The following is a 26,978-nucleotide window of genomic DNA, read 5'->3' on the forward strand; positions in this document are numbered from 1 at the left end:
ATCTGCCCTTGCTTTGCCTGGTCGCCCAGTTTTGTGAGATCCCTTGGAACTCCTTGCCATCAGCTTTTGGGGGGGTCTCAAGCGTTCTGGGGTGCTGGCCCAGGCAGAGGCAGTGGGGTCAGGAGGGAGCTTACCAGTCAGGCTGCTGGTGAGCTGAATGCATCGGCCAGGGCTGGTTCTCCCTGCAGCGCCGGGAGCGGGACATGCTCTTCTGCAGACTGAACAAACCCAAATCCCTCAGCCTCTCCTCGTAGGCCATGTGCTCCAGCCCCCTCAGCATTTTGGTCGCCCTCCGCTGGACCCTCTCCAGCGTGTGCACAATCTTTCTGTAGTGGGGGGCCCAGAACTGGACACAATACTCCAGCTGTGGCCTCCCCAGAGCTGAATAAAGGGGAATAATGACATCTCTGGATCTGCTGGCAATGCTCCTCCTAATGCACCCTAATATGCCATTAGCCTTCTTGGCTACAAGGGCCCCCTGTTGACTCATCTCCAGCTTCTCATCCACCGTCACCCCCAGATCCTTGGTTCCGCCTGCTTCTGGCATCACAAAGCGAAATGTCAGCAAGGTACCCGCAGGGGAATCCTGCCCCAGGCCCCCACCCACTATCGGGTAACAGTGACCTGGGCTGGCCCTAAGGAAGACCCTGGCCTGCCCCACCCCGGCTCTTGGCGCCCTGGGTCAGCCCTGGGCAGGCTCCCCCCTCACTCTCCTTCTCCCCTGCAGGCCCCCCTGGCGGTGGACGCGAGCGTCCGCGAGATCCTGGAGGTGCTGCCCACGCTCTCCGAGAAGGACAACGGGGCCTTTGTCAGCTGGGAAGGGAAAGTTCTTCCCTGGTGAGACGCCCCCCGGCCCTGCGACAAGAGCCCTGGGCCAGGCCGACCCAGCGACCGCGCCTCAATAAACCTGTTGGAACGCAGCAGCCCTGCCTGCCCGGCCCGCGCCAGAGGAGCTGGGGGGTCGGGGTGGGGATGGGGCGGGAAGAGCACCAGGCTGCTCAGGGCGCATGGGGGGGTGTCTCAGGCCGACTGCGGCTCGGGGGGGTCAGGCGCCGTTCAGGGGTCTCCTTGTCCCAAGCCCTGAACCTCTGACTGGGTCGCAGCCCGTGGGCCCGGCCCCCAGCAGTCACCGCAGGGCAGGGAGCCCAGGGAGAGCCCGGGCAATTCCCACGCAGTGTACCGAGTTCGCCAGGCCGGCGCGGCTACCTGCCGAGACGCCCCTTCCCCCAGAGCAGCAGGGAGCGCTGGGAGGGGCGGCCAGGAGCCATGGGGCACCTTGGGTGTTTCTAGCCGTGGGGCCGGGCCCGGTGGGGGATGGGGGAGGGCAGTGCCCTGGAGGGGGCGGGGAATAAGCTCAAGTCTTTGCTGACACCAAGGCTGTGTCCAGACTGGCAAGTTCTTCCGCCCTGGCCCCAGCGGACTCGTGTGCGCGTGGGAACCGCGCCGGCTCCGTTCCCACGCAAAGCGCAGCTGGAGACGCAGGTCGGCTCCGCCCCCGCCAGGCCTTCTTTCTGGGGGCGGCCCCGCGGCCGTTTCCTTCCTGGGTCACGGGCGGCTCCTCCCCAGCCGCAGCAGCCGCGGCGGGCAAAAGTTTCGTCGGGTTTGCCGCGGGCCATGCGCAGCGCCGCGCCCGGCCCCCGCGCCGCCAGTGAGCGGGGCTCGGCTCCGGGATGAGGGAGCAGGACCCGCCGCCCGGGCTGCCGGAAAGGTAAAAGGGGGGAGAGAAAGGGGGCCCCGCAGCCAGCCCGTCCCGGTCCTTGCGCGGGGCCCTCGCTGCCGGATCTTTGCAGCCAGCGAGGTGGGTAAGTGCCTGCCCCAGAGCCAGGGCTCTGCCTAGCCCCTCAGAGCCCAGGCGGCCCGGCTTCCAGTCCGCCCCAGTGGCCCCTTCTCAGCTGCCCGCTGGTCCCGCGGCTGGGCCTGCCTTTGTCTGCTGCAAACACCCCGGCCGTGGCCCGTCTGCCTGTGGCTGCAAGTCTGGGGCACCCGGTATCTGGGCAAGCGGGTCTGGCCCGCGGGCGCCCTAAGAGGTCAGTGACCAGAAGGGCCGCACTGGCTCAGACCAAAGGTCCATGCAGCCGGGTGGCCACTGAGGCGCCGCCCGATTCCTCCCGCCTTTCCCTTTTCAAGGCGTTTGACACAGTCTCCGGGCGTGGCTGGAACAGCCTCTGCTCCCTGCCCCGCTGGAGCCTGCGTTGTGGGACTCAGAGGGACGGCGCCCTGCTTCCCGGCCCTCCTGCCCTAAGGAGCTCGCTTCTACGGCACACGCTGCCTGTGGTGCCCTTCCGCGGGCCTCCCCCTCGTGGGCCTGCGACAGGGGAACAGGGGCCTTCCCCACACCTGACGGAGCACTTCATAGCATCCCCTTTCCTCCATGAAGTACCCCTGGCCTTCCCGCTCTCTCTCCTGGCGCTTGCAGGCACGTCAGCGGTTTGAGTGTGTGCTACCTTCCGAGGGCCGCGATCTTCCAAGCAAAGAGCCCAGAGCGCAGCCCAGAGCAGGCAGGAATGCAGCGGTAAGGCCCTAGGTCCCACGCCAGGCCCTAGGAAAGGGGCTCCTGGCTTTGCATGCAGAACACGTGCGCTCACGCCCGCGTCTCGGCCACTGCCGTGCTGCTCTGACGCCCCGCTGGCCCTCCGAGGCGCTCGCCCCTCGCCCTGCGGCCCGAGCAAGGAGGGTTTCCTACCCTCCCGTGCAGTCAGTCGCTGCAGGGCTCCTGGCCGCCGCCACAAACCACAGCCCTGGAGCTGTCCAGCAGCTTGCTCTGCCGCTTTCCTTGCTCTAAGGACGGATGCTTTGGGGGAAGCCTGGGACTTTGGCTGCCCTTTGTGGTGGGTTCCGCTGTAGGCACTAGGGATGCAGCTGGGCAGCCAGGGAAGGTTTGCTGGGGAGAGCTGCGTGGAGGGCCCTGCCCCAGGAAGGGAACTGATCCACCTTTCCTAAGAGGTGCTGAGCAGCTGCCTCCGGCTCCTGCTGGCCCATCCACTGCTCACAACATGCCGTGGTGTGGAAGCTGCAGACTTCCCTGTCTTCAGCCTGACCCCTGCTCCTCCTCGCTTAGGGTGGAGGATGAAAGAAGGCAGCTGTCAGTCCCAAAAGTCTATGTCCTCCAGCCTTGGATTTTGAACCTCTTGATGAAATACAGACAATCGGACTCCAGAGAGACCCACGTGCCTGGGCATATCTTGAAAGTAAGTGCCTGGGACTTGTGCATCTGCTGCCTCTTCCCAGCGCCTTGGGCCTTTCCGCAGGGCGCCCCTCGCGCAGCTGCCTGCTGGCTGGAGGAGGGTGCGGTGCCGGGCTCGTCGCTGTATCAGCTAATTTAGGCCCCATCCTTGGAAGCGTCTGGCTGGGATCGTGTGTTCCAGGAGGCATCTGTGACGTAGTGGGGGTACTTGCTGGGCTGTGGTGACCCCTGCTGTCTGGAGCAAGACCCAGCAGGGAAAACCTCGCTAGGCAGAAGTAAGGCCAAACTGGTTGAACCAGTGGCCAGACACCCCCCATGGAGAGGAACAAAGGAAGGTGGAATGCGGCCCTGACTGGGGGGGCAGGGCTGCAAGGGAATTGAGGGAGTTACTGTGTGAGGATGGATGAGACAGCCTAGGGAGAGGAGCTGGAGTTTTAGGGGCCCAGTCTCCCCCATCTCAAGGGGGCCTGAGGCATCCTAGCCCAGTTCCTGTAACCAGATTACATCTGTGCTGCGCTGTGCTGGAGGAGCAATAAACCACCCTCAATTCCACTGGCTGGTACAGTCTGTTTGTGCCATTTCGGGGTGCAGGAGACGGGGAACCCCCAACGTGCCGTCACAGCATCACTCTGCATTTATCAGCACGGAACGTCCTCTGCCCTTTTGTGGCCCAGTCTTGTGAGCTCAAAGCCATGTTGGCTCTGCCCCGGCAGATGCAGTTCATCTGCCTTACGATTCTCTTCACTGCAGCCAGCCCGCCTGGCGCTGAAGTGAAGCTAAGCAGCGTGCGATTGCTGGGATCACAGCTGACGATTTCTCACAGCCAGCGTTCGCTCCCCTCCAGAGGTTGTGCGTGGAGGTGGATTTCGAGGCTGGGTTACAAGGCACAGTTAGTAGGTCCCCAGCTGTGCATTTGAGTCCTTCCAGAACTCGGGGGGTGCATCTGGCCCTGGTGTGGTGTTTGCTGTTTGTCCCAAAACCTCAGTCTGGAGCAGCTCCGCAGATTGGTCCCTGGTGCATGGGGGGAGGGTCTCCCCCACGCCCTCTGTAAGAACGTATTTAACTTCTCCGAAACGGTCTTGTTGCCCTTGAGAGCTACTCTGGCATCTTGACTGTCCGCTGGTTGCTGAGCAGGCTCCCGGTCCCGATTTCCTGGGTTCTCATGTCGTTTGCTCGCTGCTCTTTACATTCCTTTTTATTTTTACTTTTTTTCTTGCCTAGTTCTACTTTCAACTTGCTGGAGTATCTGCTCCTTGCTGTTTTCCTCTGTGTGATTTAACTTCCAGAGGTTTTGTGTGTTGTGATCTGCCTCTTTTAGTCTGTCATTGGGCCTTGGTGGCACTGGTTTTAGTGGGCTTGCTGTTTATATTTTGTGTGTTTCTTCTTTTGGTGTATACATTTAACTTGCCTCTTATGGTGTGTTTATACAGCCGGCAGGCATTTCGCTGCTGTGGCTGTCTCTCTTTAATAGCCAGGTAACTAGCTTTCTCGTGTGCCTGTCGTTGCCTTTGCGAAGTTGTATGCTGCTGGGGTGGGTTTCGTGGCTGGCTGTCCCTCTGCACAGATGTTAAACTCCGTTCCTGGCGGTTGCAGGCACATCAGCGGTTTGAGTGTGCGCTGCCGTCCGCGGGCCGCGGTCTTCCAAGCGGAGAGCCCAGACTCACTTGTTACTGCTGAGAGGTGGTAATCTCAACATTGTGTGGGGGATGGAAAAATGGTTCCTTCCCAGCTTCAGCAAAGCTCCTTCCTCTGCCCAGGTTCCCAAAGTCTCTTCCTTTGCTGCTGCTAGTCACCTGCTCCCCCTTTCCATCCGTCCTGAGTTAGTTCCCTTTCACCTCCTGAGTGGGACCCCCGCCTCTCTTCGGCGCCCCCCGGGACCCGTCTCCCTCTGCTGTTCATTTCAGGGGAGCGAATGAGCCCAGCGAGTCAAAGGCACTAATGTGATTCCGCCACTGTCCAATGGTAAACACGAGGCACAGCCGGGGCTTCAAGGAGGCGACCTGATCGGCCCAGGCAGCAGCAGCCAGTACGTTTGTTTTAGCCCTGGGGCTGCTCCCTGCAGGCAGGCCAGCCGGCTGGGGCTTGGATGACTTCTCTGGCTTCTAGGGAGCCCACGAGGGAGTGGAGGGCACAACGGCCCCCCCTTCACTTCTGGGACCGCCCTGCGGCTGAGTTTCCGACACTGCAGAGTCCTAGCGCTGTCCCTCGGCGGGATCAGGCCTCTGTGTCCAGGCTGAGCCGGGCTGCCGGCCCCGAGCGTTCGCTGGCCCTCTGACACGTGCAGGGAACGTGGTAGCTGCGAGTCCCCGGTGTCCTGCGCCGCGGTGAAGATCGCCGCTTGGCTGCGTGCGTGCTCCTCTGGCTTGGACGTGCTGCCTTCCCGGGGAGTGATTGTGGAGGGGGTCCTGGCGGCTGCGGCGTCCCCAGACCCTCCTGCTGGGCGAGGCGCCGACACTGACAGACTGGGAGAGTCTGGCTCAGGGTTGCTATCTCCCCGATCTCTTGATAGGTTGTGAGCGACCTGAAGGCCACCGACCCAGCCCCTGCCGCCGTGCTGTGGATCTCAGACGGGTCCTACTACGTCCGGGCGGTCGTGTCCCCGGAAGCCGTGCGCATGGCGGACTGGTGGGTTTTGCCGGGTCTCTCGCCCCTGGCCACTGCGCAGGGCTAACGGCAGCGGGGGCGCCTGGGAAGCCCAGGTGCTGCTGTCCCAGCACAAGGCCTGGAAGTGGGGTGCTGCCTTTCCAAATACCCCAGACCTCAGCCAAAGCAGAACGGAATCGTTAAAGGTCCAGTGGCCCTGGCAGGCGTCGGCGTTTGGCCGTTTTGCACACGGGAGGCCGTTGGTTGCTCACATGCCTCTCTGGCTGCTCCCTCTTCCCAGTGCTCAGCTGCAGACCGGCTTCTCCAGCATCCTCGGCAGGATCATCATCTTGCAGAAGTACACGGTGTGCTTCCAGGAGGAGACCCAAGCGGTAAGGCTCCGGCAGTGGGGGGCCGTGCTCCTGGGCTGGCCTCTGGGCAGCCTTGTGCCTTGGGGGGACGCGCTGGCCCGGAGGGGGAGAAGGCTCAGGATGGGGGAGGGGTGAGAAGAGACTCGAGCTAGCTGGGCTCGCGCCGGGAAAGGGAAGGAACGTGAGCCCCCCGCACGACCAAGGCGTGTTCCCTTGGCTCCGGTGGCGCGGGCGTAAGCTGGCTCGGCGCGGCTGACTGAGCTGTACTCAGCTGGGGCTTTGCCTGGGAGCGCGGAACTAGCACAAGGGCCTTCCCGGGAGGACTCTCTGCGGCGTGTCGCCCATCTGCGCCGGCAGCCCCCGCGCCTCGGGGGGGGTCCCGGCCGGCGGAGGGCCCCGGGGGGGTCCCGGCCGGCGGAGGGCCTCGGGGGGGGTCCCGGCCGGCGGAGGGCCTCGGGGGGGTCCCGGCCGGCGGAGGGCCTCGGGGGGGGTCCCGGCCGGCGGAGGGCCTCGGGGGGGGTCCCGGCCGGCGGAGGGCCTCGGGCGGGTCCTGCTCACCGTTCGCTGTGCGGCTGGAGCTGGGAGCCAGCTGCCCTGTAGCTCGTGCGGAGAGGCTCCTGGTCCCAGGTTCGGTTCTGCTGGCCGGCGTTACGTGGGCACCTCCGTGAAAGGACACCCCCCCCCGGCTGTTCCTAGCCAGACCGCGCCCGGGGAAGCCTGCCAGGGAATACAGCCTCCTCGCTTGGGCCTGCACTCCTGCTGTCCCTCTGGCTCTGCCTGTCGGCCGGGGCTCGTCTCACGTGGTGCCTCCAGGCCACCCGCCCCTGCGTGGTGTGGGTGGGGCCTGGGCCCAGGCTGCTGCCCAGAGGTTGGGTTCAGCCCCATGGGCCGGCCAGTCGTCGGCCCCCCACCGCCATGTCCGTTGAGGTCCCGGGGAAGCAGGGGGGCGTGGGACATTGTGCGGGGCGGGGGCAGGAGCCCCGGTGCCCACCGTGCTGGGTGGCGGTAGCAGCCTCCTAACGCAGAGCGCTGTGCGGGCGGAGAGCCCGGGGGAGGGGCGGGGGCATGGCTCTTGGCTGCTGCTCTCCAACTGCCCAGCCCCCGAACCTTGCCCCCCGGCCCCCATGCACAGCTCCTGTGGGGCCAGCACCCCCACGGCTCCGACACTCGGCGTGAAATGGCGGCAGCCATGAAACATGGCTTGGAAATGGACCAGAAACTTGGGCCTAATGATGGATGGGCCTGGGCCTGGGCCTGGGGGGATGGGCGGGCGTGGGATTGAGGGGAGCGTGGGGGAGGGGCGAGCCACAGGTGCCGTGGGTGGGATTGGGGGGAGCGTGGGGGAGGGGCGAGCCACGGGTGCCGTGGGTGGGATTGGGGGGAGCGTGGGGGAGGGGCGAGCCACGGGTGCCGTGGGTGGGATTGGGGGGAGCTGGCATGTGGGGTACAGACAGGTGGTGGCTGGTACATGGGAAATTGAGGGGCCAGCTTGCAGGGGATTGGCAGGGTTGGGGGGAGCTGGGATTTGAAAGATTGGGGGGCTGGCATGTGGTGGAGATTTGGGGGATGGGCACATGGGGGATTGAGGGGGTCACCTTGTGGGGAAAGTTCAGTGGTGGGGGCTGTGAAGCTGGGGGCACTGAGGGGGCTGGCATGTGAGGGGAGCGGGGAGCAGGCATGTGGCGGGGGGACCTGACAGGTGGGGAGATGGGGGAGGGGACAGGCACATGGGGAGGGTCAGCAGGTACTGGGGGTGGAGGGCTGGCGTGTGGGGGGGCTTCTAGCCCCTCCTGCCCATCCCTGCTGCCTGCCCACCCCGCCCAGCCTGGGGGGGGCGGTGCTGAGAGCCTGGGGGGACAGGCCGTTGTGTGAGGGGAGGGAGGATTTGGGGGGCTGGTGTGGGGGGTGGCAGATTTGGGAGGGGACCAGGGTAGCTGGGAGGGGTTAACTCTCTGGAGGGGTCTGGCTCCAAGCTGCCCACACACCCCAGGCCTGGCTTGGGGGGTGTCCGGACAGGGTCCCGTGAAGCAGGGGGGCCGGGCTTGGGCCGGGTTTGGGGAAGCGGGTGCAGCAGCGGGAGGGAGCAGGCGCCATTAGGGCTGGGTTGGGCCAACCACCCCCCATGCCACCTTCCTCCCCCCCATGGGGCTGCCCAGCTCCTGCCCCTCCCCCACTTACAGCCCTAGAGCTTTCCCAGAAGCCTTTGCAGCCGCCCAGGAGCTTCTAGCCCCTCCCGCCCACCCATCCCTGCTGCCTGCCCACCCCGCCCAGCCTGGGGGGGGCGGTGCTGAGAGCCTGGGGGGGCGGTGCTGAGAGCCTGGGTGGGCGGTGCTGACAGGGGACAGGCCGTTGGGGGGGCAGTGCTGAGAGCCTGGGTGGGCGGTGCTGACGGGGGACAGGCCGTTGGGGGGGCAGTGCTGAGAGCCTGGGGGAGGTGGTGCTGAGGGGAGGGGACAGGCCATTGGGGGGTGGTGCTGAGGGGCCGTGAGGGGGGACAGGCCGTTGGGGGGGGGCAGTGCTGAGGGGAGGGGACAGGCATGAGAGGGGTGGTGCTAAAGGGGGAGGGGGGGGACAGGCCATTGGGGGGCTGGTGCTGAGGGGAGGGGCAGGGGGGGCAGGTGAGGGGGGGGGGGGGGGGAGGGGCCATGGGGGGGGGGGGGCCAGTGCTGAGGGGAGGGGAGGGGACAGGCATGAGGGGGGTGGTGCTGAGGGGCTGTGAGGGGGGGACAGGCCGTTGGGGGGGCAGTGCTGAGGGGAGGGGAGGGGACAGGCATGAGGGGGGTGGTGCTGAGGGGCTGTGAGGGGGGGACAGGCCGTTGGGGGGGCAGTGCTGAGGGGAGGGGACAGGCATGAGGGGGGTGGTGCTGAAGGGGGGGACAGGCCATTGGGGGAGTGGTTCTGAGGGGCCGTGAGGGGGGGCTGGTGCTGAGGTGGGGGCTGTGAGGAGGGGCTGGTGCTGAGGTGGGGGGCAGGCTGTTGGGGGGGCAACGAGGGGGGCGGTGCTGAGGTGGGGGGGCAGGCTGTTGGGGGGCCACGAGGGGGGGGTGGTGCTGAGGTGGGGGGCAGGCTGTTGGGGAGGCCACGAGGGGGGCGGTGCTGAGGTGGGGGGGCAGGCTGTTGGGGGGGCCGTGAGGGGGGCTGGTGCTGAGGTGGGGGGGCAGGGGGGCTGTGCTGGGGGAGCCGTGCCGGGGGGGGCTGGTGCTGAGGTGGGGGGGCAGGCTGTTGGGGGGGCCGTGAGGGGGGCTGGTGCTGAGGTGGGGGGGCAGGCTGTTGGGGGGGCCGTGAGGGGGAGCTGGTGCTGAGGTGGGGGGCAGGCCGTTGGGGGGGCCGTGAGGGGGAGCTGGTGCTGAGGTGGGGGGCAGGCCGTTGGGGGGGGCAGGCGTGGGGGGGGCCAGGGGGGCTGGTGCTGAGGTGGAGGGGCAGGCTGTTGGGGGGGCCGTGAGGGGGAGCTGGTGCTGAGGTGGGGGGCAGGCCGTTGGGGGGGCGGTGCTGAGGGGCCGTGAGGGGGGGCAGGCCATTGGGCGAGAGGCCCCCTTCTCCCTCCAGCCTGCAGGTCACTAGCTGAGGGGCTCCTCTCCCACTGTGGTGCCCAGGGCGGTGGGGCCGATGGGCTCGGGGTGGCCTGGCTGCGCGCCCCGCCTGACGGCCTGCCTGCCCCCCAGGAGGCGTGCGAGTTCTTCCTGGCCGTCCATCGCTTCGTGGTGCTGCCCCTGCAGAGGCAGAAGATGGAGTCTCTGAACTGGTAAGAGCCGAGTGCGGCGCGGAGCCCGCTCGCTCAGGCCTGGCCGAGGGGCGGCGAAGGGGCGCGGACGCCTGGCTGTGCACAGGGATGGCCCGTCTTGTACCCTCCAACTTACCCCTCTCTGGAGCTTGTGGGGGCAGCAGCGGCTGGATCCCCCCGCCTGAGAGGGCAGCCCGGGGGCTGTGACGCTCCTGGTGCCCTGGGGGGAGAGCTGTGGTGTGCACCCGCCCAGGGGAAGCCGCTGTGCCTCTATCTAAGCCATTGGCTCCCTCCCCCCACCGCAGGGGACAGTGGGGAGGGGCAGCCCATCCGCGGGGTTGCCCGGGGAGGGGTTTGTGCGCCTTGCTATGGCTTTGGGAAGAGTCACTCCGCTGCCTCCTCGGCTAAGCCAGCTAGGAGCCTGCACACGAGCACTTGAAGCAGAGCGGGACAGAAAGCCGGAGTCTTGGGCTCGCCTGCACAGCAGGGCCCGACCCCAGCCAGCCGCGCCGCTGGAGCTACGCCGGTCGTGTGGCTGCCGTGGAAATCGCTTAACTCGGCTTCTGGCGCTGCCCATGCCACTGGACGTGGAAGGGAGAGCCCTTCCCCCGACCTCCCGCCCTCGTGAGATGGGATCAGCCGCAGGCGTAACAAGCGTCCGCTCTAGGACCGGTGCCAGCACTGATCCCCGAGGAGCCCCGCTCGCTGGGCCCTGCCAGCGCGACTGGGAGCCGCTCGTTAGCCAGCGGCTGCAGATTACACGCCCTGCTTCAGTGGGCACGGGTCCCCCCCCCTTCTGAGCGCGCCGTGGAGCTTGTAAAGGCTGCAAGGAGGCCTCGCTCCCTCGCGTCTCCAGGCGAAATGGCCCCGCTGTGCTACCCCTCCCAGACCTGCAAACCCACGCTGGGGTGTCTGGCCCCGACCTCCTCCCGGGTCGATGGCGCATGGTCACTGGGCTTTCACTAGACCCCTTGTGTGCCCTGTGCCTCCCGGGGGCTCTGGAGTCCTACGTGTCCCCCCGGCGTGGATCACATCACCCCTGTGGGGCTCCCTGCGAGGGGCCGGCCTGCCAGAGGGAGGGTGCGTGTGCTGCCGCCTGTCCCTGTGCGCGGCTGGGGAGGCAGGGCAGGGCTCCCAGGCTGGGCCGGTAACCAGGGCGCTCTCGTTCCAGCAATCAGGAGCCCTCGATCCTGCAGAAGATCAAGGAGCTGTGGCAGTGAGTACATGGCCCGTTACTGCGGGGTTGGCGCTAGGCCAGGACTGACAGAGACGGGGGCAGGCCACTCGGCGCCCGTCTACAGGCCTCCTGCGCGGTGGCGGGCTGCGTGGCCGTGGCCGGAGCTACCCAGGGAGAGCTGCTCTCTGGGCGGGTGGGAGCCCCCCCTGCAGGCCCCGTAGCATCGTGAGCAAGGCTGGGGGTGTTGGGCCATGGCCTGGTCCCTGCCAGCCGCCCCGGGCTGCACTGCAGGCATCGGCCCCAGCGAGGCAGGCCTACGGCGAGCCCAGGCATGCAAGGGGGGGCCGGGGCTTAGGGCACCCCCGGCTCGGTCCGAGCTCTGGAAGGCCTGGCGGGTGCTGGGCATGGAGGCTGCCTGGAGCCTGACCCGGGATCTGCCGCCTTTGATTGTTGCAGGAGAGGCCTCACCCTGAAGACCGTTTCCTCCTCAGGTACGGCGGGCGCGGAGGCCAGGGAGCGCGGGGGACGCGGGGTTTCTGCCCCACCTGAAAGGTGTTGGTGGGGCGCCCGGTCCCGCCCGCTGACTCGCAAGGAGCTGGCTGCTGCCGAGGCCCAGTGTGCTGGGGGCAGGGCTGACGCCAGGGCTCCGGGGCCGTGGCCCAGGTGGGATCTGCAGCCAGAGCAGCTCTCTGGGCCTGGGAGGAGCGTCTGGGCGTTCAGCCTCAGGCCGGCCTGGCACGTGGCTGCTTTGCAGCCCTGGCTTCCGGGGAGGCGCTTCCCTGCCGTCAGCTTGGAGAATTGGAGCCCCCGACCCGTGTAGCACGTGGCGCTGGGTCCGTGCCGGTGACGGGCTTGATTGGCAGCCCCAGGTCTGGTGTCAGGGCCAAGCGTGGCTAGTGCCCCTTCTGCCTCACTCCTGTGCCGTGCCAGTGCCCCAAGTCCTGCTGGGCTGCCTGCCGAGCCAGCCCCTTGCCCCCGCCACAGGCGGCAGGGGGGCCGTGGGCGGCTGTGCGGTGGGCACCCCCGCCTGGTTCCTGCTGTTCCAGTCCTGGGGCTTTTGTGCCTGAGGGAACCCAGCTGAGGGCTAGGAGCAGCGTCCAGCCAAACTCCTTCTGCCTTCCCCGGTGCCCCTGGGTGCCCCCTGCGCCTGCAGGCGGCTGCGTTCCATGGCAGCTGGTCCCGGAGCGGCCCGTGCTTGGCAAGTGCTCTGGCTGCCCTGCGGGAGCAGGAGACCAGGCGTTGCTGGGGCAGAGGGGCAGTAGCAAGAGCAGCAGCTCTCCGGGCTCTGGTTGTGGCCATGGGTGCGTCTGTCCCGCTGCAGGCGCGTCGGTGTCTCAGCTGATGCTGGACATGGGGCAGCACCGGCTGGCGAGTCTGAAGCAGAATGTGGAGGAGTGCCTGGACGCGCTGGACCTGGGGGAGGTACCAGCCACCAAGTGGGAGGCGGCGCGCAAGCGAGAGCAGGTCAGTGCCGGCTGGGTGGTAGGGCGAGGGGCTCCGGGCGGAAGAGAGGCGAATCCTTCGATGGGGAGGGCCGGGGCGTCGGGGGAGGGAGCGCGGCGGCTCTCGCTGGGGCAGGCCGGAGCAGCACTGGGCTGGCTGCCCAGAGCTCCTGGCCAGAGACTTGCTGCGGGAGCCGGGCAGGGTCGGTGCGCGCTGCCTGGCCGTGCGCCCCCCCCCCCCCCGGAGCGACCAACCGATCTCGTTTCAGATGAGTGCGGCCGTCTTCACGGTGCCAGCCCGCTTGCTGGTGATCCGCCCAGAGGAGCAGGCGACTGGCGGTGGGTGCCACGGCGGTTCCTGGGGGCTGTGCGAACCCTGGGCAGTGCCTGGCGGGCACAGGGCCCCTGCGGGTGTGCAGGCTCCCCGGCCTGTCCTGCGGGAGGGTGCCAGAGCTCAGGGAGACTCCTTCTGCCTGATGCTTCCCCAGGAGCCGCCTGAGCCGCGAGGCGGCTGTTTGCACCGTGTGTCTGTGCATCGGGCAGGGGTGGATCCATGGGCACAGGCTGGCGGCTGCACTCCGGGCCCCAGCTGGCCCTCCCCACAGGCAGCCAGAACCCGATGCTGCCTCTAGCCAGGGTTGGCAGGCCTTGTCCAGGGCCCCAAGTAACTTACCGTTCTTCCAGGCCGGGGGGGGGGAGGCTGCAATAGGACAGTGGCTGGAAGAAAGCTCAGTGTGGCAGGGGGCTCTGGAGTGTTGGGGGGGGGTGCAGGAGTCAGGGTGGAGGTAGGTGTAGGGGAGGCTCAGGCCTGGGGTTGCAGATGTGTTGGGCGGACGGGGAGCTCGGGGCTGGAGGAGGGTGCGTGTTGGGCAGGCGGGGAGCTCGGGGCTGGAGGAGGATGCGTGTTGGACAGGCGGGGAGCTCGGGGCTGGAGGAGGATGCGTGTTGCGGGGGGAAGCTCAGGGCTGGAGGAGGATGCGTGTTGCGGGGGGGAGCTCAGGGCTGGAGGAGGATGCGTGTTGCGGGGGGAAGCTCGGGGCTGGAGGAGGGCGCGTGTTGGCCAGGCAGGGAGCTCGGGGCTGGAGGAGGGTGCGTGTTGGCCAGGCAGGGAGCTCGGGGCTGGAGGAGGGTGCGTATTGGCCAGGCAGGGAGCTCGGGGCTGGAGGAGGGTGCGTGTTGCGGGGGGGGGCTTGGGGCTGGAGGAGGGTGCGTGTTGCGGGAGGGGCTCGGGGCTGGAGGAGGGTGCGTGTTGCGGGAGGGGCTCGGGGCTGGAGGAGGGTGCGTGTTGCGGGAGGGGCTCGGGGCTGGAGGAGGGTGCGTGTTGCGGGAGGGGCTCGGGGCTGGAGGAGGGTGCGTGTTGCGGGAGGGGCTCGGAGCTGGAGGAGGGTGCGTGTTGCGGGAGGGGCTCGGGGCTGGAGGAGGGTGCGTGTTGCGGGAGGGGCTCGGGGCTGAGCGTTGGGGGGAGCTCGGGGCTGGGGGAGTGGCTGAGCCAGCGAGAGGCACCCAAGGGGTGACAAGGCACCGTTCCCTGCAGGAGCTCCTCACACCGCCTCCAGGAGCAGCCGCCGGGACAGTGGCCTGGATGCCCCTAGCGTGGCCTCCTACCTCAGCGGTGAGCAGAGCCTGAGCCCCCCGGCCGCTGTGTCCTGGAGCCCCTGGGGGGTCGCTCAGAGGGGCTATTGCAGCCTGGGGTTGGGCACAGGGGGGCTGCTCCTGTCCCAGAGCGCCCCGTGTCCGAGGGAGCCCGCAGTGCCTGGCAGTGGTGAACCGGTCCTGTGGCCTGCACGGAGCCTCCAGTCCCACCGGCGCCTGGGGGGCACTCGCTGTACTCCGGGTGCGGCTGGGTTTGGCTGGCCCTGAGCGGCCGTGGGGCCACTAAGGCAGCGCTGGGCCCCGAGCAGGAGTGTCGGGCAAAGCTCTGCCCTGCTGCCCAGTCCCTGCAGGGCTCGCTGCTCCGGGAGGGGCTCACAGTCTCTGCAAGGCGGGTGGGTCGCTGCTCCTTGCTGGGGCCGGGAGCCTGCCCTGCGGCCTGCCTGGCTGCAGCCTAATCCCTCTGGCGTCCAGCAGACCCTGGAGCCACGTCCCGAAGTTGGGATGCGTCCCCGGATAACCCCTGGGACGCGCTGCAGTCTGTGTCCGTGACCGTGACCTCCTCCTTGGAAGGTGAGCGCCTGCGCTGCACGTGGCAAGCGTCTCCGTCCTGCACGCCCGGAGCTTGCACCTGTGGGAGCTGCAGGATGCAGACAGGAAAAGCTGCACACCTGTGAAATTGCACACGCACTCGTGCGCACACGGCTGTTAACACGTGGCCTATGTTGTGTCCTGGGATGGGGGTGGGGGCAGCTTCTGGCGGATGCAGCCTGGAGAACTGCTTGTGTGGGGCTTGGGACGGCGTGCCTGTGTGCCAGCCCGGGGGGCCCATCCGTGGCTGATTGCCCACGGATCCCCAAGCCCAGGGCCCCGTTGTGCTAGGGCCGTACAGAAACGGGGGCACCGGGCGAGCCCGTTGCAAGGCCTGGGCGGGGCGGGCTCAGAAGCCAGGGACAGCGGCCCTGCAGGGTGGGGGAGGCAGCCTAGGCTGGGGACATTGGATCTGAGGGTTGCTGTGGCCAGCTGCTCTCGGGGCCCTGCCTGGTTCCCCTGTGGCACTGTCAGTCCCTGGGCCCTGCCTGGGCTGCCGTCTCCTCCGCTCCTCCCCGGGGAAAGCTGCTTTCTTCTCTCGTGGCAGAGAAATCCATTGCCCCGCCCGGCACGCCTGAGACCCAGCCGGCCAGGTCCACGGAGGAGGCAGCCGTGGCACAGCCTGACAGCAACACCCCCGACTTCTTGGAGCCGTGCGGCCAGGATTCTCCGTGTGAGGCATCGCAGGGTGACCCAGCCGGGCTGGGGTCCCCATCGCTGCTGTCCTCCAGCAGCTCGTGTCCCCCAGGGCCTGCCCTGTTCCAGGGGGCACCCGATGTGGACAAGCCTGACACCAGCCTGGACATCCCCTGTGGCCAGCTGCCGCGGGTTTTGCAAAGCAGCCTGTGCCCCCTCTCTCCTGCCCTTCCCAGTGTGGGCGGCAGCGGAGGCCACACGGCGCCCCCTGCGAGCGGGCAGGCCTCCCCCCCGGCGGCGGGGACCGGCTGTGGGCCGGGGAGCAGAGCGGGGGGAAGGGACCTGTCCCCGAGCAGGAAGCCCCTGGGCACGAAGAGAAAGCTGCTGCTGGAAGACAAGAAGGCTCGTGATGGAAGGTCACCCAGCCCAGGCAAAGCCCCTGAGCCCACCCAGGGGGACCCTCCCGCTGCAGATGGGCCCGCGGGTGCCGGGTGCTGCCCGGGCAGGGGGGCTGTGGACCAGCACCCGGGCATGGCGCTGCCCAGCGTTCACAGAGCCAAGAGGAGCAGGCTGGAGTGGGCCAGGCCAGCTGGGGAGCCGGAGCCACCAGGGAGGGGGAAGGAGACGGCATCGGCCAGGAGCGTGGCTGTGTCGGGTCCAGGCCGGCCCCGTGCCCAGCAGCAGGTAACTCGTAGCTTCGTGTCCCACCCTGCAGCCCTGCCAGCCTCCCTCTCTGGCCCTCAGCCCTCCGCTGCCAGCCGGGGCTGCCTCGGCCATGTGCTGCCCGATGGCGCCAGCCGCCCCAGCCCTGGGGTCAGCAGGAGGGGCCAGTGGGGGGGGGGGGCTGAAGCCGCTACTCTGCAGGGGGCAAACCCCAGCCCTCTCTGATGGGTTCCCCGGGAGGGGCTGGGTCTAACCGGCTCGCGGGGTCACTGGCATACGCTTCCTGGAGGCAGCCGCTTGCGGCCGGAGACCTGCTTCTGCCGCAGGGCCAGGCCGAGCACTCGGGAACCCGGCTCCTGCCCGCTGGCTCGCCCTGCCATGGGGCACGCAGGGCCAGGCCGAGCACTCGGGAACCCGGCTCCTGCCCGCTGGCTCGCCCTGCCATGGGGCACGCAGGGCCAGGCCGAGCACTCGGGAACCCGGCTCCTGCCCGCTGGCTCGCCCTGCCATGGGGCACGCAGGGCCAGGCCGAGCACTCGGGAACCCGGCTCCTGCCCGCTGGCTCGCCCTGCCAGGGGGCACGCAGGGCCAGGCCGAGCACTCGGGAACCCGGCTCCTGCCCGCTGGCTCGCCCTGCCAGGGGGCACGCAGGGCCAGGCCGAGCACTCGGGAACCCGGCTCCTGCCCGCTGGCTCGCCCTGCCATGGGGCACGCAGGGCCAGGCCGAGCACTCGGGAACCCGGCTCCTGCCCGCTGGCTTGCCCTGCCATGGGGCACGCAGGGCCAGGCCGAGCACTCGGGAACCCGGCTCCTGCCCGCTGGCTCGCCCTGCCATGGGGCACGCAGGGCCAGGCCGAGCACTCGGGAACCCGGCTCCTGCCCGCTGGCTCGCCCTGCCATGGGGCACGCAGGGCCAGGCCGAGCACTCGGGAACCCGGCTCCTGCCCGCTGGCTCGCCCTGCCATGGGGCACGCAGGGCCACGCCCAGGGGACTGAGCCGCGTCCCCTCCCTGCAGTACGTGAAGCCGAGCCCGTTGCAGTACACCTACGAGGGGCCCCCGCCAGACCTCTGCGCCCGCGTGGGATCCACCAGGTCAGTGCGGGGCCCTACCTCGCTTGGAACCAGCAGGGGGCGGCGCGCTACCCTGCCCCCAGACGTCACTCCCGGCCCCCCTCCCTCGGGCCGCTGTCAGGGAGGGGAGACACGGGCCTGCCGACCCGCCCTACGGGGCTGGCTGGGGAGGGGCGGTGGGCACAGTGGGGGTAGCACAGCGGGGGGCAGAACAGGGAGCTCCCCCACCTGCCTTCTGGGAAACTGGTCCCATTCCACTGGCTCCTTGTTGCACTGCCCCTTGCGCCGGGTGCTGCCTTCCTTGCCCCCACCCGACATGCTGGCACTGCCCTCGCCCCTCCTGGACACGCTGGCACTGCCCCATTCCCTTCCCCGTCCTCCTCGACCACTGGCGCCCCCCCCCCCCCCCCCCCCACTGGGACACACTGGCACTGCCCCGTTCCCTTCCCCGTCCTCCTCGCCCATTGGCGCCCCCCGCCCCCCCCCCCCACTGGGACGCACTGGCACTGCCCCGTTCCCTTCCCCGTCCTCCTTGCCCATTGGCGCCCCCCCCCCCCCCCCCACTGGGACGCACTGGCACTGCCCCGTTCCCTTCCCCGTCCTCCTCGACCACTGGCGCCCCCCCCCCCCCCCCACTGGGATGCACTGGCACTGCCCCATTCCCTTCCCCGTCCTCCTCGACCACTGGCCCCCCCCCCCACTGGGATGCACTGGCACTGCCCCATTCCCTTCCCCGTCCTCGCCCACTGGCGCCCCCCGCCCTCCCCCACTGGGATGCACTGGCACTGCCCCATTCCTTTCCCCGTCCTCCTCGCCCACTGGCGCCCCCCCCCCCCCCCCCCCACTGGGATGCACTGGCACTGCCCCATTCCCTTCCCCGTCCTCCTCGCCCACTGGCGCCCCCCCCCCCCCCCCCCCACTGGGATGCACTGGCACTGCCCCATTCCCTTCCCCGTCCTCGCCCACTGGCGCCCCCCCGCCCCCCCCCCCCACTGGGATGCACTGGCACTGCCCCATTCCCTTCCCCGTCCTCCTCGCCCACTGGCGCCCCCCCCCCCACTGGGATGCACTGGCACTGCCCCATTCCCTTCCCCGTCCTCGCCCACTGGCGCCCCCCCCCCCCCCCCCCACTGGGATGCACTGGCACTGCCCCATTCCCTTCCCCGTCCTCCTCGCCCACTGGCGCCCCCCGCCCCCCCCCCCCGCTGGGCCCCCCCCCACTGGGATGCACTGGCACTGCCCCATTCCCTTCCCCGTCCTCGCCCACTGGCGCCCCCCCCCCACTGCCCCCCCCCCCTTCCCCGTCCTCCTCGCCCACTGGCGCCCCCCCCCCACTGGGATGCACTGGCACTGCCCCATTCCCTTCCCCGTCCTCGCCCACTGGCGCCCCCCCGCTCCCCCACTGGGATGCACTGGCACTGCCCCATTCCCTTCCCGCCCCCCCGCCCATTGTCTCCTCCACCCCCGGCCACGCTGGCACTGCCCCGTGCCCTGCGGCGGCTGCCCCCTCTCACCCCACCCGTTGTGTTGTGTTGCAGGATCTCGAAGGCCATGCGGCGCTGGGCCTGCTGGGTGATCACCAGAGCGGAGCAGCCCTGAGCCGCAGCGGGGGGAGCCGCTGCCTGTTCGGTTGCTGCATGGCCCAGGGAAGGGCACCGAGGCCGGACTTGTTGGGGGCAAAAGGAGCAAATGGCCATTGGCCTGTTAGCCGAGAGCCGCCACCAGCCCCGCCCCTGGGAACAGCGCGTGGGCGGGGCCACCCCAGGACTGACGCCCCGGCGGGGAGGGGCAGCCGCGGCCTGTGCTCTGGGGCACGTGCTGGGCTGTTCCCTCTCCCCTGGCCAGCCCCTTCTGCTCCGTCTGCCACGGGGCAGGGGCCCAGTTCCCAGCCCCCCTCCCGCCCAGCGCACCAGAGTCACAGCAGCAGTTTGGTCTTTTAATGCTCAGTTTGCCTGGCTCCCGAACCGGCCCAGGCGCTACAGGGCGGAGAGGCAGAATAAAATGTCTATTTCAGTACCCAGCCCTGAGAGCAACCGTACCCCCCCCCCCCCGCCTGCTCAGGGGCTGAAGGGGAAGCCAAGGGGCCCCTGCCTGAGTGCTGCGTGGGGCGGGGGAGGGCTGCGTGTTAACCAGCAGCGTCAGGCTGTGCCGGTGCCGGCACAGTGGTCCCCAAAGCGTGGGCCAGCACCCACTGGGGCCCAGCTCCCACCCCCTAAGCTGTGCTTCAAGAGGCAGCTGCCCCAGCTGGGGGTGTTTGCAGGCTGCTGCCTTCAGGACCCTGGTCTCTGAGCTTCAGTGGCAAAAACGGGCACGTTGCTGGCACAGCCGGGCGGAGCCCTGGGCACGGGGAGCAGCGGAGGGGGTGTCGGATTAGTTCCCGGTGACGCCTTTGCACAGACCTGGGCTACCCCCTTCCCAGCCTGCCCCGACTCCAGGCCGCGCAGGAGAAACAGCCCAGCTCCCACGGGGCCTGGCCACTGAACAGCGGGGTGGAGAGGGGGAGGGGTGTGCAGGGCAGGCAGCTTGCCATGGGGCACCACCACCATGCGGGTGAGGGGCCAGCCTGTTGTGGAGCAGTGCCCCTGTGCGGCGGGGGCACAGGCAGCCTGCCGTGGAACAGCACCACGGGAGAGGGAGCTAGCTAGAGCAGGGCCACTGCACGTGGGGGGATAGGGGGCAACTTGCTACAGAGCAGTGCCGCCACGCAGGGGGAGGGGAAGTTTGTTCTGTGGGGGGGTGCGAAGTGTGCAGGTGAGCCGTGCTATGTGGGGGGGGGGAGGGGCCGCCTCCCTTCCCGCCCACGTGGCTTTAGGAACTCAGGGTGAAAGCTGTCTGGCAGGCGGCACCTGGAGCCCTGCTGGTGGCCCTGGGCTCACAGGGGGGGAAGGCCTGTTCTGGCCCCCAGCAGAGGCAGGTGCCCGGTACAGAGCAGGTGTGGACTTGGGGGGCCTCCCCCTGCCTGGCGCAGCCTGGGGGCTCTGGCTGGCCGATCCGCAGCAGGCCCTGCATGCGTAGTAGCCCCAGACGGCCCACGGCGCCGGGGTCCCGCACTCGGATTAGCTGGGCGCCCAGCGGGCGTGGTGTGAAAATAGCCGGGATGTGGCGCTGGGCAAGGTCCGCTCTGCCCCCGTGCAGCCCTGGCTCCTCTCGCGCTGGCCGCAGGGTTTGCTTGGACACGCTGCAGCCCCACTAAGTCGTTGGCCCTGGGGGGGCGCCTGTCTTTGGTGTCTGGCTGTTCTGTGTGTTCTCCGCCTGTTGTTCCAGGCTAGGTGGCTGCTCCCCGTCCCCTTCACCCGCTGGCTGGAGCTGGGGCTCTGCGGCTGGGGCTGTCGCCCGTGGCTCATCCTGTGGCCACGTGTCTGGGGAAGGGGCCAAACCGTGGGGTTAGTGAGGGTCAACAGTCGTACCACGGACAGAGCAGCCGTGCAGGGCCGGGCCTGACCCTGGCTACGGTAGCTCTGTGCCCCTTCGGGCCCCATCTGCCCCCTTACACTGGGGGGGCCACTCCGGCCTGCCGCCACCCTCGCCCAGGGCAGGGACGGGTTGGGCTGGAGGAGCCAGGCACAAGCCGGCAGGGTTGGGGCCAGGGCTCCGCATAGGCGCATGTGCCACCCCGGGCCCGTGCCGTAGGGTGGCTCAGCCTTACCTGGGGGTGCCGCGGGGGCGCTGGGCGAGCTCCCTGCCGTGCCGTTCGGCTTGGGCTTCCGCTTCAGGACAGGCGAGCGCTGCAGGCGCAGGGGGAGGGTTACGCCTGCGGGGAACAGGGCAGCGTTACTGGCTGGGGGGAGGCTCCAGTCGCCGTTGGCTCTGGCCCATGGGCAGGGCCTGTTGGGCTCAGGCGTGCAAGGCGTTGGAGCCTGTTTACAAAGCGGCCCAGGGGCTGGACGCGCCGCCGGGGCCTCAGCAGGACGCGCACCCTTGGCCCAGGGCCCAGGCCGGGCAGCAGCGGGGCTCCAGCCTGCCGGGGGCAGAGGGCACTGCTCCTCTGTGGGAAACGGCCCCTTTGGCACCAGGGCAGGGGGGTCCAGTGGGAGCACGGGACTCAGCCATAGACGTGTAGGGAAGGGACCCGGGGGCGTCTGGTCCGGCTCCCTGCCCGCGGCAGGACCAAGCACCGTCTAGCCCATGCCTGGCAGGTGTCTGCCCAGCGAGCGCCAGGGCCGGCCATGCCACACGCCCCCAGGCCGGTGTTTGACCCCCTGGCAAGCAGGAAGCTTTTCCTCATGCCCAGCCTCAAGCCCCTTCTGCAGTTCCAGCCCCTTGCTCCCTGCCTGCCCTCAGCGGCCGCGGAGCCAGGTCCCGCCCTTTGCGCATGTGACAAGCTGCTCCGGCCCAGCCCGCTGCTTTGTCTCCCTGCGTGGGCCTGCCCCCGGCTTGCTGCGCTCCCCTCTCCTGCCTGGCCCCCGGGGGCCGAGCAGCCCTCCCCGACCGCGGCTCCCGGCGCAGGCAGGGGCGTGGCCGTTGCTGCTGGCCGCCCCGGGGCACCTGCAGGGTGGCAGGAGCTTCGTTACCCCCTGGCCAGAAGGGCTGCACCTGCCCCAGCGGGGCGGCAGGGAGGGGGGAGCAGCGGCCCCTGTGCCCCCCACCAGGGCGCGCCCCGCACGGCCACTCACTCTCCAGCGCGGCCGGGCAGCCCTGCTCCCGCAGCTGCTCCTCGTGGACGGACACGGCGCGCCGGCCGCCCCCGGCTTTCAGACGCGGCTTCGGCTTGGGCCCGGGCCCCAGCTCTGGGAGGCAGAGGAGACGCGTCAGACGCGGCTGCTCCTAGCGGCGAGGGCTGGGCCTCGCCCCACGGCAGGCGGCGCGGGGACGCCAGGCTGCTCCGGGCGCCGCGCTACACGCCTGGCTCCAGCGCCCAGTGTGCGCATGGACGGGGCCCGGGGGGCTAGCTGGGCTTGTGCAGGCGGGGGAGGCTCAGGCCACGGAATCGGGCACCGCGCCCCTCGCTCTCATTGAGCGCCTGGGCCAGGAGTCAGCGCCAGCGCCCCAGGGCATCCGCCGGTGGGGGCCAGACCCCCCAGATAGCACAGGCTCAGCCCACACCCGCTTCCCCCCCGGCTCCCGTATTAGGAAGGCAGGATCGGGGAAGGCCCTGGGGGGAGGCTTAGGCATTTACCTGGGGGGGGGCCCTCAAGCCCCACCCACCCCAGGGATCAGCCAGCTGCCCCAAGGAGGGAGCAATGGGTGAAGACAGGCGACGCGGCACGCTGTCCCCTCCCCATGCCGCTGGAGGCAGGCCCCAGCGCACAGCCGGGGGGCCACTGGGAACCCAGCTCTGTGCCGCTCGGGGAGGGCGTCCGGGGACCCCGTTCCCAGGCTCCAGCACCCCACGAGCTAGAACTCCGCAGCCCCTCAGCTGCCAGGGCAGGCCGGGTCCCGCTCCCCAGCCTGCCTCCGCCCGGCCAGCCGGCCCCTACCTGTCAGGAGCGCCTCCCCGCTGGGTCTCCTGGGGGCGGGCGTGCTCCTCCCCGGCCACGGCAGGCTGCTGCTCCAGGCCTCTGGCGCTGGCTGCTCCGGGGGGCTGCCCGGCTCTGCAGCGCCGAAGACGCGCGGGGGGGACGAGTGGCCTCCTGCACGCTTGCCCTTGAGCTCCATGTTCAGCTGCTTCCCCAGGGCCTTCCAGGAGAGCCGCCCGTCGCCAGGCCCGCGGCTCGGCTCAGCGCCGGCCCGGCCGCTCCGCGCAGCCGCCTCTGCGTGGGAAAGCAAGGGAGAGACGTGGCCCCTCTCCCGGCGCAGCAGAGGGGGGCCGGGGCCGGCTGCTGCCCCACGACGCGGCCCGGGGCCCAGTCCGGCCCGCACACCCCCGGGCCTGGGGTCTTTGGGGGGGGGTTCACGCCCATAGCCTCGGGCTCTGCTGCAGGGGGGGGTCCAGGGCCTGGCTGGGTTTACGCGCCGTCGCTGCAGGGGCCGAGCGCCCCACCCGAGGTGGCGGGACGCGTCCTGCAAGGCTGGGCCCGGGGAAGAGGCGGATTCAGCCTCCTTGGCCCAGCCCGCGGGAGCCGAGGGGCGGGCGAGACCCACCTGTCGACATGGAGTGCGTGCGCGGCTTCCAGGCGAGGGGCGGGCTGGCCGAGCTGTCCACGATGTCGCCTGGGAACACACAGACTCGCTTTCATGGGCGACACCGGGCCCCTTCCCCTGGCAGCCAGGGCGCCTGTTCTCGCTGCAGGCCAGGCCGTCGCCCAGCTCCCTCCTGGGCTGGCACCCGTCCCTCAGGGCCTGGCTCACGCTCTGGGCTCGCTGCACAGCCGCTGGCTCTGCCCCACCAGTGCCATGGACCCCTGGGCGCAGGAGCTGGGGGCCTGCGCCGTGGCACCGCCACAAGCCACAGGCCCAGGGACAAGCAGCTGGCGGAGGGAAGAGCTTTGGGGCCTGCCACACACAGGCACCACTGGCAGCAAGACGCCCCTCGCGGGACCCTCCCTTCTGCCTTGCCCTGCGCCCTCCAACGGCCCGGCTGGTGCTGCGGGCGCCGGGCTACGAAAGGGGCCCTGCTGGAGGCACAGGCACCAGGCCAGCAGGAGCTCGGCAGGGCCTGCCCAGTGGCTTTGGGCCACGGTGTACCTGCCCCCACGTGGCACATGGGGCCTTCCCACCGGTTCCGGTTCCCTAGGGAAAGCTGCGCCCAAGGCCTGTCCACGGGCGTGGGAGCACAGCTCCACTGGGGACACCGAGGCGGGGGAGCTGGGCCCATTCCTGCTGCTGGCATGGGGGGCAGGAGCTGGCCCCCCGGCCGTTGGCCCGTTCTGCCCCACCTGGCCGCACGGCCCATGACCCTGGGCAGGGCCGACGTGGTGCTGGGCTCGCCAGGACGGCAGCGCTGGCATGCGCCATGCCCGCTGCAGGGAGACGGGGCAGCCGGGCGCTCGCCTGCCATTCGAGCTGACAGTCTGCACAGGCCCCAGGGCAGCGTCTCGGGGGGAAGGGGCCACTTGGGCCCCCCCAGCCCCGGTGCTGCAGACAGACGGGCCAGGGAGCCGCTCGGGCCACGCGGAGGAAAGGGCTAGCAGAGCAGGCATGGCCGTTGGGGGCGGGGGGGGCATCATTCCCCGCCCACCCCCTGGGCACGGCCCCGTGGCCCTGAGCAGCCCGGCCAGCGGGAGCCACTCACCGTCCGATCCGGCTTTCTTGATCTCTCCGTCCGTGCTCTGCAAAACAAACATGACAGGCAGCAGCTGCTCCAGGGCACCGCGCCGGAGCCTGCTCGCTAGGGACGCCCCAGGGGACGGGCTGGCAGCTGGGGAAGGCGAGCCCATGCCCATGCCAGGGGTCCGGTCTCTGCCCAGCTCGGGGGCCCCGGGAAACGGCACGGCCCCCTCCCCGCAGGAGACCGACGTGCAGCTCCTGCCCTCGCGGGGCCCCTCGGGCCTGCCCCCGTCGGCCGTCGGGGCTTTGGGATCGCCCGCTGGGGGCTGCGAAGTGGGCAGGACCCCCCCAGAACAGAGCACGGCTGGGACTCAGGAAGCAGCGAGGGGCGCGCTGGGCTGGCTCTCGGGGGGCGGGGGCCGCGGTGCGCCTGTTTCACGAAGGGAGCTCCGTTCCGGGGGGGCGGGGCCGCGGTGCGCCTGTTTCACGAAGGGAGCTCCGTTCCGGGGGGGCGGGGCCGCGGTGCGCCTGTTTCACGAAGGGAGCTCCGTTCCGGGGGGGCGGGGGCGGGGCCGCGGTGCGCCTGTTTCACGAAGGGAGCTCCGTTCCGGGGGGGCGGGGGGCGGGGCCGCGGTGCGCCTGTTTCACGAAGGGAGCTCCGTTCCGGGGGGGCGGGGCCACGGTGCGCCTGTTTCACGAAGGGAGCTCCGTTCCGGGGGGGCGGGGCCGCGGTGCGCCTGTTTCACGAAGGGAGCTCCGTTCCGGGGGGGCGGGGCCGCGGTGCGCCTGTTTCACGAAGGGAGCTCCGTTCCGGGGGGGCGGGGCCACGGTGCGCCTGTTTCACGAAGGGAGCTCCGTTCCGGGGGGGGGGGGCCGCGGTGCGCCTGTTTCACGAAGGGAGCTCCGTTCCGGGGGGGCGGGGGCGGGGCCGCGGTGCGCCTGTTTCACGAAGGGAGCTCCGTTCCGGGGGGGCGGGGGCACAGGCAAGGCAGGTTGCCACGGGGGGAGCAGGAGCGGGGCAGAGACACTCGCGCCATCCACGTGGGGGGCTCACCTGCTGCTTCTGCCCCTCGGCGGGCGGGCCCCTGGCGACCCCGATGCGCTGCAGCATGACGTGGACGCGCTGCTCCAACGAGCTGGGGGCTGCCCCGTCGCCCTGCGAAAGGGCAAACCCTGCTCGGGGCCCTGGCATCACAGCCCCCAGGGCCCATCCCCGTGGGCGCCCTGTGCGGGGAGGTGCCCTGGAGAGCCACAGGGGGCCAGGCTGGGCAACGGCACCTTGTCAGGGCCCCCATGATGATGCCGCCCTGGCTCTGCCCCCCCCATGCCTCAACCAGCCCCCCCACGCCTCTCCCGGCTCACCACCCACCTCTGCCCCCCACGCCTCGGCCAGCCCCCCCCACGCCTCTCCCAGCTCACCACCCACCTCTGCCCCCCACGCCTCGGCCAGCCCCCCCCACGCCTCTCCCGGCTCACCACCCACCTCTGCCCCCCACGCCTCGGCCAGCCCCCCCCCACACCTCTCCCAGCTCACCACCCACCTCTGCCCCCCACGCCTCGGCCAGCCCCCCCCACGCCTCTCCCAGCTCACCACCCACCTCTGCCCCCCACGCCTCGGCCAGCCCCCCCCACGCCTCTCCCGGCTCACCACCCACCTCTGCCCCCCACGCCTCGACCAGCCCCCCCCACGCCTCTCCCGGCTCACCACCCACCTCTGCCCCCCACGCCTCGGCCAGCCCCCCCCACGCCTCTCCTGGCTCACCACCCACCTCTGCCCCCCACGCCTCGGCCAGCCCCCCCCACATCTCTCCCGGCTCACCACCCACCTCTGCCCCCCCACGCCTCGACCAGCCCCCCCCCCCACGCCTCTCCCGGCTCACCACCCACCTCTGCCCCCCCACGCCTCGGCCAGCCCCCCCCACGCCTCTCCCGGCTCACCACCCACCTCTGCCCCCCACGCCTCGGCCAGCCCCCCCCACGCCTCTCCCGGCTCACCACCCACCTCTGCCCCCCACGCCTCGGCCAGCCCCCCCCACATCTCTCCCGGCTCACCACCCACCTCTGCCCCCCCACGCCTCGACCAGCCCCCCCCACGCCTCTCCCGGCTCACCACCCACCTCTGCCCCCCACGCCTCGGCCAGCCCCCCCCACGCCTCTCCCGGCTCACCACCCACCTCTGCCCCCCACGCCTCGACCAGCCCCCCCCACGCCTCTCCCGGCTCACCACCCACCTCTGCCCCCCACGCCTCGGCCAGCCCCCCCCCACGCCTCTCCCGGCTCACCACCCACCTCTGCCCCCCACGCCTCGGCCAGCCCCCCCCACGCCTCTCCCGGCTCACCACCCACCTCTGCCCCCCACGCCTCGGCCAGCCCCCCCCACATCTCTCCCGGCTCACCACCCACCTCTGCCCCCCCACGCCTCGGCCAGCCCCCCCCCACGCCTCTCCCGGCTCACCACCCACCTCTGCCCCCCACGCCTCGGCCAGCCCCCCCCCACACCTCTCCCGGCTCACCACCCACCTCTGCCCCCCACGCCTCGGCCAGCCCCCCCACGCCTCTCCCGGCTCACCACCCACCTCTGCCCCCCACGCCTCGGCCAGCCCCCCCACGCCTCTCCCGGCTCACCACCCACCTCTGCCCCACACGCCTCGACCAGCCCCCCCACGCCTCAACCAGCTCCTCCCACGCCTCTCCCGGCTCACCACCCACCTCTGCCCCCCACGCCTCGGCCAGCCCCCCCCACGCCTCTCCCGGCTCACCACCCACCTCTGCCCCCCACGCCTCGTCCGGCCCCCCCCCCCACGCCTCTCCCGGCTCACCACCCACCTCTGCCCCACGTGCCTCTCCCACCCCGCCCCCCAT

At 70.3% G+C, this 26,978-nt stretch overlaps 2 protein-coding genes across 9 annotated transcripts in view; one reads left to right on the forward strand and one right to left on the reverse strand.

The window, feature by feature from the left end:
- The first annotated feature begins 1,468 nt into the window (after positions 1 to 1,468).
- Positions 1,469 to 19,046, forward strand: ACD (ACD shelterin complex subunit and telomerase recruitment factor). Of its 5 annotated transcripts, none has more exons than XM_089781378.1 (15): positions 1,481 to 1,708; positions 2,417 to 2,512; positions 3,059 to 3,188; positions 5,694 to 5,809; positions 6,069 to 6,159; positions 9,732 to 9,880; positions 11,031 to 11,075; positions 11,493 to 11,527; positions 12,358 to 12,500; positions 12,748 to 12,817; positions 14,013 to 14,090; positions 14,543 to 14,641; positions 15,207 to 15,979; positions 16,975 to 17,051; positions 18,569 to 19,046. In XM_089781378.1, the coding sequence occupies exons 1-15, from the start codon at positions 1,671 to 1,673 to the stop codon at positions 18,627 to 18,629; spliced, it is 2,001 nt and encodes a 666-aa protein (XP_089637504.1). In that variant the 5' UTR covers positions 1,481 to 1,670; the 3' UTR covers positions 18,630 to 19,046. The 5 variants fall into 5 exon arrangements, with proteins under 5 accessions (XP_089637506.1, XP_089637504.1, XP_075796732.2 ...); XM_075940617.2 differs by having other exon boundaries at positions 1,501 to 1,708; positions 9,801 to 9,880; XM_089781379.1 differs by having other exon boundaries at positions 1,503 to 1,708; positions 14,546 to 14,641.
- CARMIL2 (capping protein regulator and myosin 1 linker 2) overlaps positions 18,953 to 26,978 on the reverse strand; it is a 65,131-nt gene continuing 57,105 nt past the window's right edge. For 2 of the 4 annotated variants that reach the window (XM_075940615.2, XM_075940614.2), the window contains 7 exons: positions 25,171 to 25,272; positions 24,142 to 24,178; positions 23,052 to 23,120; positions 22,448 to 22,720; positions 21,644 to 21,757; positions 20,677 to 20,781; positions 18,953 to 20,389 (listed from right to left, as the gene is read on the reverse strand). In XM_075940615.2, coding sequence (XP_075796730.2) covers positions 20,220 to 20,389; positions 20,677 to 20,781; positions 21,644 to 21,757; positions 22,448 to 22,720; positions 23,052 to 23,120; positions 24,142 to 24,178; positions 25,171 to 25,272 — 870 coding nt within the window. In that variant the 3' untranslated portion in view covers positions 18,953 to 20,219. The other 2 variants (XM_089781377.1, XM_075940616.2) reach the window with 2 other exon arrangements.

This window comes from Pelodiscus sinensis, chromosome 12 (assembly GCF_052426305.1).
Source record: "Pelodiscus sinensis isolate ZL-2025 chromosome 12, ASM5242630v1, whole genome shotgun sequence".
Classification (NCBI taxonomy): Eukaryota; Metazoa; Chordata; order Testudines; family Trionychidae; genus Pelodiscus; species Pelodiscus sinensis.

What these genes read in the sequence shown, in the direction of transcription:
- ACD (XM_089781378.1), top strand. Translation starts at nt 1,671, where the DNA reads ATGAGGGAGCAGGACCCGCCGCCCGGGCTGCCGGAAAG. An exon ending in CCGCCCGGGCTGCCGGAAAG is followed by an intron (nt 1,709 to 2,416) that starts GTAAAAGGGGGG and finishes TGGCGCTTGCAG; the next exon opens with GCACGTCAGCGGTTTGAGTG. An exon ending in TGCCTGGGCATATCTTGAAA is followed by an intron (nt 3,189 to 5,693) that starts GTAAGTGCCTGG and finishes ATCTCTTGATAG; the next exon opens with GTTGTGAGCGACCTGAAGGC.